Below are 16,791 nucleotides of genomic sequence, written 5' to 3' on the forward strand. Positions count from 1 at the left end.
AGATGCATCCCATAGGAGAGATGAGGTGATAAGGATCCATGGACATGTCGTTTATTGATGCTAATTACATGACTAAGTCATCAGGATATGCAAGAAATTTGCAGTAATAAAATTCAAACCATAGAAGCTTAACATGAACCCTTTAACCTCATACACACTCATATTTTGTTGACATGTCAAACCCCACCGCCAAAACTTCCCTCAAGCCCTTCCTCCAAATAGGTGTTAGCTAGACCCTAAGTTGCCCTACCCCTAATTACCATTAGTTAATTTGAATATGGAATTTCTCATTATAATATCATTAACACAAGACAAGGACATAGGAGGTAGCCTGTGCAGGTCGACCTCAGATCTATCCTCTGCTTTATTTGGGTGGACTTCACCTGAGTTCTTGTTTTGCACATTCTTTGGATCCCAAGATCACCAACACTGTTGTCTCTTCCTTCTTATCTCATCCATTTCTCCACAGTGGCTTTATTACTGAGCTATGTATCCCCAAATTCACTGGCTTAACACATTTTAATTCAACTGGCCCTGCCTAACATATTCTCATCCTCCAATATTCACCTTTTGATGCTACCATTCTCGGGGCAGTTGTTTTATATATATATATATATTATTGATTTTTTACAGAGAGGAAGGGAGAGGGATAGAGAGTTAGAAACATCGATGAGAGAGAAACATTGATCAGCTGCCTCCTGCATACCCCCTATTGGGGATGTGCCCGCAACCAAGGTACATGTCCTTCACCGGAATCAAACCTGGGACCCTTCAGTCCACAGGCAGACACTCTATCCACTGAGCCAAACCGGTTAGGGCCTTGGGGCAGTTTTTCAGTATGTATCATAAGCCATAAAAATTGTCTTACTGTTTGACTAGGAACTTATGCTATGGACATAGAGATATGAAACAAAATATTCACAAAGCATTTGTAATAACTGGAAAATATAGGAAACAACCTAAATATCCAACAGGAGGCTATTACAGACAAGGAATTTATTCTGTATAATGGAATATTGTGCCACAATTAAAACCATGGTTTAGCAAATTACTCAGTGGCATAGGGAAATAATCACAGCATACTGCTAAACAAAAAGAATGATTTCAAAACACTATGTTCAGTGTACAATGTGAACCCCATTTTGAAAATATATGGGATAGAAATATATTGAGTTTCCAGATGTAATAAAGTATGTACACATAAATATAGACCTATAAGCATACAGACGCTAGAAAAACTTCAGGAGGACATATAATTAATGTTTATAGTGTTTATGCAAGATAGAATTGTCGTTTTTCTGTTCCATGTATTTTTTATAATGAATAGTTATTGTTTTGAAGATGAGAAAAGGGACGGGAGTTATTCTTATAGAGAATGTAAGTCTCTTACATAGGCCTATACGTAGTGTTGAAGGGAATTTTTATAAAAAGGTGGTGGTGGCCTGAAGGACAGGCTGTGAGCAGCTCGATGGAGGAGTGGCATTTGAGGAGGGGGTGAAGGAGTAGGTTGCTCTGGAGGGCATGGTCTAAGCCGGGGCCTGGGGATGTTTCCCCATTGCTGGGTGAGAATCTGGTCACTGAGAGTGTGAGTAACCGCTGCAAAGGAAAGAATCCAGAAGCCAAGGAAATGGGTGTCTTGTAGGGCTGGCACTAAGAATTCACAAATGTTCATTATAAGGGCATCATCATCCCGGAATGGTGAGAGAGCTGAGCTGAGCTGTCAGCCTCTGTTATTCACTGATGAATTTTGCTTCTGTCCATGCTTGTCCTCTGGCCTTCCCCTGACTTTTTTTCTAATGGTATGCTTTCTACTTTTCTCTTTTTCCTGCACCCTCCTCTTGCCCAAAAGCACAGAGAGATGAAGCCACATGAAGTGGGGAGGTGGAAGAGTCAGCTGGGGAGGGGGCGGGGGTAAGCCCTGGTCCCCTCGTCCTTGCCATCACATGCCCCCTCCAGCCCTGCCTGACAGCCCTGAGCTGTTCCTCCACTGCCTTAGTCAAGAAAGCAAGGCCAGGTATGGGGACGATTTAAGTCAAGTTTCCCACAGCTGAGCCCATGATCCGCTCCAGGGATTTTACAGTTCCCACTCACTGTGCACACTCCTCACTGTGCACACTCCTCATTGTGCACGCCCCTCACTGCGCACGCCCTTCACTGTGCACGCCCCTCACTGTGCACTCTCCTCACTGTGCACGCCCCTCACTGTGCATGCCCCTCACTGTGCACTCTCTTCACTGTGCACTCTCCTCACTGTGCACCCTCCTCACTGTGCACGCCCCTCACTGTGCACTCTCCTCACTGTGCACTCTCCTCACTGTGCACGCCCCTCACTGTGCACTCTCCTCAGTGTGCCCCCTCCTCACTGTGCACCCTCCTCACTGTGCACCCTCCTCACTGTGCACTCTCCTCACTGTGCACTCTCCTCACTGTGCACTCTCCTCACTGTGCACGCCCCTCACTGTGCCCTCCTCACTGTGCATGCCCCTCACTGTGCACTCTCCTCACTGTGCACACCCCTCACTGTGCACTCTCCTCACTGTGCACTCTCCTCACTGTGCACTCTCCTCACTGTGCACGCCCCTCACTGTGCATGCCCCTCACTGTGCACTCTCTTCACTGTGCACTCTCCTCACTGTGCACCCTCCTCACTGTGCACCCTCCTCACTGTGCACTCTCCTCACTGTGCACTCTCCTCACTGTGCACTCTCCTCACTGTGCACTCTCGTCACTGTGCACCCTCCTCACTGTGCACGCCCCTCACTGTGCACTCTCCTCACTGTGCACTCTCCTCACTGTGCACGCCCCTCACTGTGCACTCTCCTCAGTGTGCCCCCTCCTCACTGTGCACCCTCCTCACTGTGCACCCTCCTCACTGTGCACTCTCCTCACTGTGCACTCTCCTCACTGTGCACTCTCCTCACTGTGCACGCCCCTCACTGTGCCCTCCTCACTGTGCATGCCCCTCACTGTGCACTCTCCTCACTGTGCACACCCCTCACTGTGCACTCTCCTCACTGTGCACTCTCCTCACTGTGCACTCTCCTCACTGTGCACTCTCCTCACTGTGCACGCCCTTCACTGTGCACTCTCCTCAGTGTGCCCCCTCCTCACTGTGCACCCTCCTCACTGTGCACCCTCCTCACTGTGCACTCTTTTCACTGTGCCCTCCTCACTGTGCATGCCCTTCACTGTGCACTCTCCTCACTGTGCCCCCTCCTCACTGTGCACTCTCCTCACTGTGCACTCTCCTCACTGTGCACGCCCCTCACTGTGCACGCCCCTCACTGTGCACTCTCCTCACTGTGCCCCCTCCTCACTGTGCACTCTCCTCACTGTGCCCCCTCCTCACTGTGCCCCCTCCTCACTGTGCACTCTCCTCACTGTGCCCCCTCCTCACTGTGCACTCTCCTCACTGTGCACTCTCCTCACAGTGCACCCTCCTCACTGTGCACTCTCCTCACTGTGCACTCTCCTCACTGTGCACGCCCCTCACTGTGCACGCCCCTCACTGTGCACTCTCCTCACTGTGCCCCCTCCTCACTGTGCACTCTCCTCACTGTGCACTCTCCTCACTGTGCACCCTCCTCACTGTGCACTCTCCTCACTGTGCACGCCCCTCACTGTGCACTCTCCTCACTGTGCACGCCCCTCACTGTGCACTCTCCTCACTGTGCACTCTCCTCACTGTGCACTCTCCTCACTGTGCACTCTCCTCACTGTGCACGCCCCTCACTGTGCACTCTCCTCACTGTGCACTCTCCTCACTGTGCACGCCCCTCACTGTGCACGCCCCTCACTGTGCACTCTCCTCACTGTGCACTCTCCTCACTGTGCACTCTCCTCACTGTGCCACCTTCTCACTGCGCACCCTCCTCACTGCACACTCTCCTCACTGTGCACGCCCTTCACTGTGCACTCCTCACTGTGCCCCCTCCTCACTGTGCCCCCTCCTCACTGCGCACCCTCCTCACTGTGCACCCTCCTCACTGTGCACACCCCTCACAGAGAACCTGACTGAAGCCTGGTGCCTCTGCTTCCTTCCCTTCAGCTGCCGCATCAATCGCATCCTGGAGTCCCCACGGGGCAACGCACTGCTCGTGGGGGTGGGTGGGAGCGGCAAGCAGAGCTTGGCCAGGCTGGCGGCCTTCATTGGCTCCATGGATGTGTTTCAGATCACGCTGCGCAAAGGCTACCAGATCCTGGACTTCAAGGTAAGGAGGAGGGGCTGTGGGAGGAGGCCAGCCTTCCTCCAACTGCCCACGCTCCCTCTCATCGGCTCTCAGATCCCTTGCCCAGAACCTCTGGCTAGCGGTCCATCCATTTTCTCCTTAGATTCTGGGCTGATGAGGTGAGAGGCCCTTTTCTCCTTAGTCTCAGCCTGAGAGCATGGCCTTCCCAGGTCTGTGGTTGTGGGACCTTGGCTTCTTCAGCTACGTCTGTGCAGCCTCGGCTCTCACACCAATCAGGAGCACATCTACATCAAGTGCACTCACAGCTCTAAGTCTTAGGAGCAACTCTCACAGTCTGTCCAAGTTCTATAAGGAATTCATCTTTTAAACGTGTGTTTAGTAACCACCAGCCACTGGGACCTTCAATGGCATTTCCTGGTTTCAGAATCAGGCACTTGGGAGCCACAATGTGGGCCTGGAAAGAGGAGCAAGGTTTTCTCTATAGCTTTCGAAGGCCACTTGGTCCAGCCCCCTCCCATCACGTTCATAGTAGGTCAATCTTTACCACTTCTAAAAAAGAGAGAAGACAACATTGTGCATATAAGAATTATGCATTTACAGAATGACTCATGACTGTGGTTCTCAACTTTGCCTATACACAGAAACCCTTCAAATAATGCTGATGCCTGCATCACACTCCCCAGAAATTATGATTTACCTAGTCTGGGCAGCTGCCTGGGCCCCCGCGCCCCCAGATGATTCTAATGAGAGTTGAGAGGCATTGTCTTTGGTAATTCTGTAAATGCATGGTTTTGAGAACCATTGATCTAAAGGGAGTTTATTAACTTCAAAGGGGAATTTATTTGAACATGAATGATTATTGTAAGGAGATGTACAAGGCTGTTAAAGAATGAGCTTTGAGTGGTGCAAGAGGCAGAAGACCAACATTAGGGACTGATGAGAGGGATACGACAAAGGAACCAAGATTGACTAAACTGGAAAACTTTAGGCTTGGAATCCTAGCCCAAAACTGTATCTACCTGCAATTATGAATGGATGTTAATTTTCCATCAGGCGAGGGTGTGTGTGTGTGTGTGTGTGTGTGTGTGTCTGCGTCTGCCAATACATGTTTTTTCCAACAGAAGTCTTTTGCTGGAGCTAGTCGTAAGAAAATAAGATGCTACTAGAATAAAATATATACATGCCCAGGCAAGTATCCCCAAGTGCTTTTTTTTTAATCATCACCCAAGGACAATTCATTGATTTTTAGAGAGAGGGGAAGAGGGAGGGAGAAAGGAAGAGAGAGAGAGAGAGAGAGAAATTAGTTGCTTCTTCGGTGTACAGGATGATGCTGCAACCAACTGAGCCATCTGGACAGGGCCCCAAGTGTCTTGCTCTGTGAAAACCTAGAGCAGTGGTCGGCAAACTGCGACTCACGAGCCACATGCAGCTCTTTGGCCCCTTGAGTGTGGCTCTTCCACAAAATACCATGGCCTGAGTGAGTCTATTTTGAAGAAGTAGCATTAGAAGAAGTTTAAGTTTAAAAAATTTGGCTCTCAAAAGAAATTTCAATCGTTGTACTGTTGATATTTGGCTCTGTTGACCACTGACCTAGAGCACTCACTTGCCTGCTGGGGCAGGTCATTCACCTATATGATGATATGAGTCTTCTCTGTCCTTTGGAAAGCTGTTACCTCTGTGCAGAAAGCAGGAGCTCTAAAAGTTAACAAGGATCCACAGTGGCTTTATGAACTAAAGCTCATCACTATTTAATTTTACCTGCCCACCTCTATTGGAACCACGGCCTGGGAATGAGGTGTATTATCCTGACTGTCAGTGCAAATAGAGCTCTCCCCTACCTCCCGCTGCCATTTTGCTTTATTTACAATGAAAGTAGACAAGAAAATGGCCCATTCCTAAAGAGTGGGTGGGGATCACTTGCAAGAAGGCCCTCTTCGCAGAGATCTCTGATATTGATTGTTTCTGCAGATGGATCTGGCTGGCTTGTGCCTGAAAGCTGGGGTGAAAAATCTCAGCACAGTGTTTCTCATGACTGATGCCCAGGTGGCCGATGAGAAGTTCCTTGTGCTCATCAGTGATCTCTTGGCATCCGGTAAGAGACTTTTTGTACCTTAATATCTAACAGATTTCCCCTGGAGTTGGAGTCATTTAGTCCAAGGTCAAAGGAATGAAATAGGTCATAGAAATGAGGGAGAAAACTGATACAGTGGAGAACTGGTTCATCAAGGTTTTTCTAGGATTGATGCTGGGCCTGCTGATCTGGCTTTTTCATTTACCTTTCATGGCAAAACAGACAATAATCTCGGGGCTCTCTTAGCAGGACTAGATTTGAGAATCAAAAAAGCAGGTTAAAGGCTTGCAGTTCCCTCCCCAAAGCCAAGTCAGAGTGAAACTAGAACGCGTGCAGTTTTTCAAGTAGGTTAGGCATTAGCAGGAAGATACACAGAGAGAGAGAACATGCACAAAAACATACACAATCGGGCAAGGTTAGGTTGTCCGTTTAATTAATCAAGGATTCAGAACTTTTGGGAAGCAAAGTGGAAGCAGGAACAGTATCTCTTCATGGTTTTCTTGGTTTTCAAAGAACTTGACAGAGAATGTCAACTGCTCTATGACACTATATATGAAAGATGGGACTTCAGTCGAAAGTTCAAATCTTAACGTTTTGCTGTCCTTATTGATCCCTGTTTATTTAGGAATTCAGGACTTAGGTCAACCATTCTAGAAACAATATCTATTTATATGCAAATCCATCTAATATAAATATGTATATATATTATATGTATATACATATAATATACTATATATATATATATATACACATATATATATATATATTCTGATATATAAATAAACTAGAGGCCCGATGCACAAAATCTGTGCAAGAGTAGGCCTTCCTTCCCCCGGCTGCTGGCACCAGCTTCCCTCTGGCACCCGAGACTCAGGCTTCCCTTGCAGCCCTGGCTTCGTCTGGAAGGTCGTCCTGAAGGACATTCAGAAGGACGTCCACTCTAATTAGCATATTATGCTTTTATTATTACAGATATACCCAAGAAGACAATATAGTACGTAAATTATGCATTCTTTAAATGTTGTATGTGTATATATTTATATTAATTTAAATGAGAGATTTAAATTCTGACTCTTAAGCCAGATTCAGCATCTGCAAAACCACTTCTTCATCTGGGTTATAAAAAAAATAGTCAGTGCACAGATGTTCTTAAATAAAATTTCTGCCTCCAGGTTTCCCGCATTCCAGAAAGCTAATTTCTCCACAGTTCACGCCCTGTCTCTTTAACTGAATACTCTTTAGGTTATAGAGTCCAAAGACCATGACCACAGTATTCTCTCCCATAGTCTATCTCATGTCCTATATCAGGGTGGCTCCTGCCATGCAATCCTAGGAACTTTACTGCTTCAGAACCATTGCCTGCTTCAAACTGTGCACCCTTGTACCCCAGGCCATTTCATTCTTACATCCACCAAGAGCCACTGGTCCCTGGCCCAGATCACTCACTAGCAGGCTCTGTGGGCAAATGTTAGCGTGTTTATGGTGAGGACCAGAGTTCCAAGTCCCTTACTGTGCTGGCTCCAAGTATTACACTGATCCCACACTCTTGTGTCTTTCCCAACTTGCCCTAATTAACTTAATTTTATACCCAGGAGTTTGCCTCCTAGCTCTTATACCCCTTCTCCTCCAATACAATAAATGTTTCCTCTCCTAAATACTATATTTTAACATCCCACTAACTCTACAGCAGTATATCCCCTACAGCATTGCCTCACCTTTTATTATTTTACTACATAATGACAGAGGAGTCCAATTACCCTCCTGCCCTCAAGCTACACCCTAAAGTCTAACTTCTAACACACCACAAAGGGTGAAATTGTGCTTCCAAGGGCTTATAGCTTTGGAGATGCCAGGCCGGTTGCCACCCTCACCCAGTGTCTCAACTGGCTCCAATCCAGCCAGGGCACTAAAATGTCTGAGACACAGAAGATGTTATACTTTCACCAATTGAAATTTCAGTCCTCACATATTTTTAATTTTTCATTTAGGAAAAAAGGTTTTTTCAAGTTTAAATGAATTTCTGATGCCCTACCCAATGAAAGCAGTGCATTCAGGCAGCTTCATCGTCACAGAGCTTGAAGCTCCTATTTCCTTTTTAAGACTTCCATATAAAAATAAGACTTACAAACAGATTATAATGGAGATAAAATTAAAAGTAATACCTTTCTCCTCTAATCTTTCTCCTTTTTTTTCTTAACTACTTTGGAGAATAGAGCATATCTGTGTTCTAATTTTCCCTGTCAAATTAATAATTTCTGGCTAGAAATTAACTGACTGCCAATCCAGGGATTCTGTCAGTCTAGAGCAGTGGTTCTCTGCTGTAAATATCTGTGTTTTCCGATGGTCTTAGGCAACCCTGCTAGCGGTTCTCAACCTGTGGGTCACAACCCACAGGTTGAGAACCGCTGCTGTAGAACCTAAGACCATCAGAAAACACAGATATTTACATTATGATTCATAATGGTAGCAAAATTACAGTTATGAAATAGCAACGAAAATAATTTTATGGTTGGGGGTCACCACACCATGAGGAACTGTATTAAAGGGTCGCGGCATTAGAAAGGTTGAGAACCACTGGTCTAGAGTGACAGGGATTCCTCAGAAACTCCCCATCCCATTAGTTTTTCAATTTTATGGAGTTGTGCAATCACTTTATTCTTACATAAGAGTAGAGACTAGGAAACTGCAATCAGGCTAACTTGCCATTAACTAATCCCTATTATCTACAAGTCCCGTTAGGTTGAAGATAAAGATACAGTGAGTGAATTCCACTTTTCAACTCTCCTCCAAGAGAATCTTCCTCGGGACCTACTCATCTCACACCAAGGGCTACCTGGTTTCCTCCCACACTTCTTTCACTCACTGTTTCATATCTTGGTTTCTGGCACCATTTCCAAAATCAAATACTGATGGTACTCGGCTCATTAATCCCACTTCTGACACCAACCAAACATTTCAGAACCTGTCATTGTATCAGTTATATCTTAGGTGGTTTATAAATAGACAGGAAGAAATCTTACACACAAAGTTCTTAAACTCCTGGTTTAATTAGCAAAAGATAAATAACTGTATAAGAGGCAGGGTGGCCACCCGATCAGAGCAAATGAAGAAATAAAGAATATCTTTGATCACTTCCCTTGGCTTACCAGAATCCTTAATGGGGGTCATGCAGCTGCTGGTGAAACTATGGATGAAATATTTGCCCTTACTGAATCTGAAACATTTAATTCTTGCTCTGTTCTTATTTTCAAATATAATTACTTCTGAAGAGTGTACACTGACCATCAAACCCAGGTATTTATAAAATTCTTATGAAAATTGTTCTCTCTTGGTTCTTGAAGCAAAATCAACATCAGCAAGGCCCCATGCCCATGCACGTACATCCAGCTTTCCATCATTCCAGAAAGCACAGAAGTCCCCACTGAGAAGACTTAGTTTTCTCCAGGTGTGGTGTCTTTTTCTCTTCTGACTCTGCCAGATTTCAAGCTCCATTTTACTTTAGGATTTTATGTTGGGAATTCCCTTTTGTTTTTCAAAAACCTTAATTATTCACTCCAAAAATTAAGGTTTCTCTTTCCTGGCCCGACTAGATCAGTTTTTCTAATCATATATTCAAACCACTTATTAAGCTTCCATGTTTAGCATGTGCTATGCTCAAAAATGAGTATCACACAGCCTCTATGAGGTCTGCTGGAATAGTTCATATCCAGTTGTGTCTTCTCTTTTGTAAAGTCATATGCCTCTCCATCTCTGAACCAGACTATTTTTTTAATATTTGAGCCAAATCTCCTTTTGATATATAGAACATGTAAAGATCACCTCATCTACAATGTGCTTAATACTAGATCCAAGATTGACATGTTAGTGGTCTGCACACATCACATGAAAATGTGGAGTCTGGAAATGTTTGTAACAGACGTGGCATTGGATTGCTCTTCTCCCATGAGTACCTGGAACTGGGTTTTCTGTCAAGCACACACCAGATCTCCCACACATACTCTGTGGTCTCACTGCATCTATTCACTAAATGTATCCTCGAACCACAGACAGCGAAGATCTAAACCAGCACCTGTTTGGTTTCCCAGCTGCCAAACAGAAATGCCAAAAGGTAATGCAAAAAGATGCTTGAGTAATCAGCCCTTTCTTTTCTTCATGTGATACTAACTTCTCACTCAAGTTATTTGAGTCTATGTCTCTGTGTACTCTCCTACATTGCTAACCTCTCACTCACCACCTACATCCAAGAGATCATCAGTTGCCACCAGTTTTACCCCTTGGCCATTTCTGAATCCCTATCTTTTCTATCATGGCTACCACTGATCTTTTCATCTTTCATTTTAACTCATCTCCCTGCCTCCCAGGCAATCTTCCCTTTAATCCATTTTCCTCACTACTTCCAAAATTATCTATCTAAACTCAAATTCCTTCATTAGTCGCTCACCAAATGCAGAATAAGATCTTTTTGTACAGAAAAAAAAAATCTGCCTTTGACCTGCTTCCTCCCCTTCTTCCTAGCTCCTGTTCCTCCATTTTGATCTCATAATTTCTCTCTTCTTGACAGTACACTGCCCTGTTCCGTGACATCCTTACTTACACTCTTCCTTTGGAACCTCATACCCTTCTCCTTCTTTGTCTGAATTAACTTCAACCCACATTAGAAGACTCATCTTGAGTGTTATCTCTCTAGGGGATCAGCACTGACCCACTGTCACCCTGAGGAATGAGAAGCATCCCTCCATGTTTTTATCGCACTCAATGGTTGTGCATACCACCATTGCATTAAAACAACATTGTAAGCTCATAAAAGGCAGAGACTCTGTTGTCTGTTGTTGATTAAATTTTTGTTATAAAATAACCCAGAGACACAAAATATAAAGATTAAATAACTACCACCCAGCTTAGGAAATAAAACAATACTGACATAATTGAAATGCTCTGTGGAGACTATTGTTTTCATCATTTATACTTTCAGCGCCTCATGCATCTCCCGGCCCATAATTAGTATTCAGTAGGTATTTGTCAAACTGAGGTGAACAACATCATGAGAATGATGTTCTGTCTTACACATTAGATGTTACTATCGAACAGGTACCTTGAGAAGGTTTCCAGCCACAGAGAGAGAGGAACTGGGTTCTAAGATAGTTATTACTTTCCCTTGCTTTTTCTCCCTTGAGACCAGGGGAATGTTGTTGAAAAAGGTTAGGTCTAGATGGGGTCCAAGTCACTAAGCCAGTGTAAAGCTTACTGATTCACAGAGAATCTAACCCTTTCCTTTGCCCTTTTTATCACCAAGCACCAACTAACTGAACCATCTTACACTATCAAGATCACCTCCCCCAAAAGTAGTTGCAGCTTCTGAGAGCCCCAGACTAACACAGAGAAGATGATTAGTCTGACTCACCAAACATTAGGGCATGTTAATGACCCCATGGATCCTGCAAGCATTTGGAGGCAGAAATAGGGCTTCCCAACTTTAGGTCTCAGGAGGAAACTTCTCAAATATTTGAACAGCCTCTGCCTGTGTCAGCACAAAACCCCCTCTGGCAGTTCAGTTTCCTGCTCCGGCATGGCTACCTACATCACACGATGAGTGACAGGAACATTGTCAGGAGAAATTGGGGGAACAAATCTGAAAAAACAAACCTTATTTCCAATTCAGAGGTGTTCATCCCCAGATACTCCATCTGGTAGTCATCTTCTGGGTTCTTGGGATCTTGTCACAAACACCATCATCGTAGGAACATGGAAAAGGTCTGTAAATGGCCTGGAGGCTTTCAACATTTTGGCACTAAGGGTTTCCCATAACCCAAGGTAAGCAAACTTTCTCTGAAAGAATCAGAAAGTAAATATTTTCCGCTTTGCAGACCATCCTGTTTCTGCCACAACTACTCAACCCCGTTCACTGTAGTGTGAAAACAGCCAGATAGCACCTAAATGAGTGAATGTGGCAATGGCCAATAAAACTTTATTTATGAACAATAAAATTTGAACTTTATAATTTTCATGTGTCACTAAATATTATTACTTTAATTTTTTTTCCATAATCAAAAATTAGCTTGCAGGCCATACAAAAAGGAGCAGAGGACCATGGTTAGCCGGCAGACCTTAATTTGCTTCCTTAGTATCCATGATCTCATTCATAAAACACCAAAAAGGCATAAACCTATTTTAAATAAGAGAAAGATGAAGAATTCAGATCTATTATTAGAGATGATAAAACCGAAAGGAATCCAATTTCTTGCTGGAGGGCTCTAGGATATTAATAGATAAGGAAATGCAGATTGTGAGAGAGGCAAAGGAGAAAAGACAGCCACTACAGGCAGTCAGCCCTTACGCTGATGGGAATGGCTTATGCCAATTCTATTGGAGTATTTCTCTTTTAAAGAACTTGGAGCTTGGCCAGTGTTAATCAGTGGTTGAGCATCAACCTTTGAACTAGGAGGTCATGGTTCGATTCCAAGTCTGGGCAAATGCCCGAGTTCTGGGCTCCATCCCCAGTAGGGGAGCAGCCAATCAATGATTATCTATTATCATTAATGTTTCTATCTCTCTCTCTCTCCCTCTCCCTTCCCCTCTGAAATCAATACAAATATATTTTTTAAATATATGCTTAAAAAACAACTGCCCAGAACTTACTGAATCCAACACATGCTAAATGTTATTTCGTTTTCCTCACAGTTTTCTCTGACCCCTTTTTATCAAAAGAGTCTGAAATGGGTTATTCTACTAATAAGATATTTACTTTGACAAGTTATAGCACAGATTGTTTTATATGCATGCTATGAAATAACTTACTGAATGGAAATTAAATCAAGTTCACTCAATTAAGGAAAAAAGGTAAATGATCACTTTCATGATCATTTTTTTCTATTTGGACCTTTTAAATGATTAAGTCTAATTAGTATAAAACTCTTAGTGAACGCCTGGCTGAATTAGCATTATCGAACTGTGTAGGCCAGACATTGTTAGAAAGTTAGTATGAGTTTCCTCCAGATACAGTAGTTCTGGAAAGTGCAGCAGCCTCAGTGATGAGGAGAGTCATAGTTCCTGATTGCTCTGATATAGGCCATTTGCCAAAACACCCATCTTTGAGGTCCTCAACCCAGTCCTCAGGGAAGCAGCATGGGGAGGGTGGCCCCTGTGGCTCTGCTGTCTCTAACATTTCTATGACGCCAACATTTCCGTGTTGGTTGTGGAGGAAGGAAGAAACATGAATGTGAAGAACTCTAAGGAGGAGCTTGTATATGATTCCAGGTCCACATAGTTTCAATACACCTAAAGCCTTGTACTGGAAAGCTTTTCTGATACCCATAGAATATCCTAGAGAGAACCACATGCACCTTACATCACGTCCACTGTTTCAGATTGTAGCTATAGCAATGCTGCCTTGTTCTTACCTCCCTCAAGCTCATCTCTCTGAGAAAACGTGTCAGTATCAGCCACACAACTATCTTATACCTCCCAGTCTGTCTCCATTTCTTCGCAGTTTCCTCCTTTCCTCCCATATTACCATTTCTCCTTTCCATGGCAAACTCTTCCATCTGAGCTAGGAGCCCACGCCCTGGTTTCTGATTCAGAATTTTGTTCTATTCTTTCTCTCCTTTCCATTTCTGAAATCTCCCTCACAGTTTTCACATCCTCACACCCACATTTACTTTTGTCATTTATGTTTTGCTATATTTCTTGATAAAATGTGTTGGATATACAACATAAATAATAAAACAAACACCCATGCAATTATGGACAATGTTACAAAGAAGAAACCTCTGGTGTGCATGTGCAAGAGTTTGTTTATACTCAGGGCCCAAAACTTAGATTACCGAATTATCTGGTTTGTGCATTTCAACTTGACAAAAAAGGGCCAAGTTGCTCCCCAGAGTAGTGGTACAAATTTTCTCTTTGACCAAAACTTGTTTCTTCCTAACCTCCCTAACATTTGGTTTATCTGACATAAATTTTGCCAATGGGTCTGAAATGAAATATCATTCCTTGCCTTTCCCTTATGACTTGTGACCTTGGCGCATCTTCTCAAGGGTTCATTGGCTATTCCTCTTCTGTGATTTGCCTACTTACATATTTTCCCTTTAGCTCTTGGTTCTTTTTCTTTTTCTTATGGATTTGTAAGTGTTCTTTATATATTCTGGATACTATCCCTTTGTTCATTATACAGTTAAGTCTGTATCTGACTTTTGTCATGCTGATTTAGTTTATGTTGTAAAACTTACTCTTTTTAATGCTCTGTGCTTCTTGTGTTGTGTCAGAAACCTTGTCCTATCTAACACCATAAAAATAATCTCATGTATTTTATCTTTAAATTATTACTGTTTTACTTTTCATATTCACGTCTTTAATTCACCTGAAATATATTTTCATATTGTGTTCTAATTTTATCTTTTAATATTAATATTGAATTACCCTAACATCATATTGATTTAGTCCATCCCTTGTCTGCACACTGTGGTGTGTTTTTTTTAAATATATTTTTACTAGAGGCCCAGTGCACGGATTCGTGCATGGGTGGTGTCCCTCAGCCTGGCCTGCACCCTCTTGCAATCCGGGACCCCTTGGGGGATGTTGTACTGCTGGTTTTGGCCTGATCCCCACAGGCCAGTATCGGCCAAAACCAGCAGTCCAACATCTCCCGAGGGATGTAGCAGTGTCGAAGCGGCCACTGCTTATCCCAGCCCCACTACACCTGCCACCACCACTGCTCGCTGCTCGGTAGCACTGCCTCAGAGGCCGGAGAGGCTCCCACCGTGCAGCTGCACTTGCCAGCCATGAGCCCAGCTTCTGGCTCAGCAGCACTCCTGCTGTGGGAGCACACTGACCACCAGGGGGCAGCTCCTGCATTGAGCATCTGCCTCTTAGTGGTCAGTGCACATTATAGTGACTGGTCGACCAGTCATTCCGGTCGTAATGGTCACTTAGGCTTTTATATATATAGATTGATTTCAGAGAGGAAGGGAGAGGGAGTGAGAGAGATAGAAACATCAATGATGAGAATCATTGATTGGTTGCCACCTGCATGCCCCCTACTGGGGATCAAACCTGCAACCTAGGCATGTGCCTTGACTGGAATCGAACCAGGGAACCTTCAATTTGCAGGCCAATTCTCTATCCACTGAGCCAAACCAGCTAGGGCTGCACACTGGTTTTTAATGTCAATTTCCTATTTATATCTGGGTCTTGTTTCTAGGTGTTTCACTCATTGTTCTGTTTACCCCAGCACCAACTTCACGTTATTTTAACTAGCATAGCTTTATGAGGAGACTTGATTTCTGGTGGGGCAAGTTCCTTCCCTGGTTCTTGCTCACAAATATCTTGGCCATTTTTCACCCTTTGCTCTTCCATATAAATTTTTCACCCTTTGCTCTTCCATATAAATTTTGATCTTGTCAAGATCAAAAACAAAACCTACTTGATCTTTTTATTGGAATTGCATCTTTATGATACTGGTAATACTGAATCACCCACCCATGAACACAGTATTTCTCTCCATTTATTTAGGGTTTTATTTATGCTCTTCAATAGTATGCTATAGTTTTTACATCAAGATCTTGCACATCTTTTTGTATATTTTTGACAGCTTGCCTTATTTATTTATTTTTTTTGGTATTCTAAATAACTTTAAAAAAACATTTTTTTTTTTTTGCTGAAGTACAGAAATACCATTTTATTTCCAATTTTTATTTTATCCAGCTTATGAGTTCTGATTGCTTATGTGTATATTCTCTTAGATTTTCTATGTATAAGATTAGATTTTGAACAATGATAACTTTATTATATCCTTAACTATCCTTATACATTTAATTTCTTTTTCTTAACATTTTGAATAACTCAGGACATCCATATAATTGGATAAAAACATAGAGCAGTCACGCTTGTCTTGTTCCTGATTTGAAAGACAATACTTTAGTTTTTCACTATTGGTTATGATGTTTGCTTTGGGTCTGGTATAAATATCTATTATGAGATTAAGAGAAATCTCATTTATTCCTAGTTTGCTAACAGTTTTTTAAAAATTTGTGTATCTATTTTGATGGTCATTACTTTATTTTTTAATCTATTAGCATAGTACATTTTTTCATTTATTTTTCTAATATTTTTTTTATATATATTTTATTGATTTTTTACAGAGAGGAAGGAAGAGGGATAGAGAGTTAGAAACATCGATCAGCTGCCTCTTGCACACCTCCTACTGGGGATGTGCCCGCAACCAAGTTACGTGCCCTTGACCGGAATCGAACCTGGGACCTTTCAGTCCGCAGGCCAACGCTCTATCCACTGAGCCAAACCGGTTTTGGCTATTTTTCTAATATTTAACAGTCCTTGCATTTCTAGGATATACCCTGCTTTAGTTTTATTTATTTAGTTAGGATTTTTAAAATTTTTATTCATCATATATTGCCTCATTAATATAGTATTAACTTTCAGATTTTGCCAATCTGGTAAAAGAATAATAATATTAGGAGTAATTTCAAAGTACATTTCTATTATTATGAGTGTCTATATGTTTGCCAATCATTTACA

At 43.0% G+C, this 16,791-nt stretch overlaps 1 protein-coding gene across 1 annotated transcript in view; it reads left to right on the top strand.

Annotated features, from left to right (window-relative positions):
• The window catches only part of DNAH9 (dynein axonemal heavy chain 9), a 362,400-nt gene that overhangs the window by 221,415 nt on the left and 124,194 nt on the right, over positions 1-16,791 (top strand). The window contains exons 44-45 of the mRNA XM_080680625.1: positions 4,049-4,211; positions 6,159-6,282. Coding sequence (XP_080536751.1) covers positions 4,049-4,211; positions 6,159-6,282 — 287 coding nt within the window. The remainder of the gene's footprint in view (positions 1-4,048; positions 4,212-6,158; positions 6,283-16,791) is intronic.

This window comes from Plecotus auritus (assembly GCF_963455305.1).
Source record: "Plecotus auritus genome assembly, chromosome: 7".
Lineage (NCBI taxonomy): Eukaryota > Metazoa > Chordata > Mammalia > Chiroptera > Vespertilionidae > Plecotus > Plecotus auritus.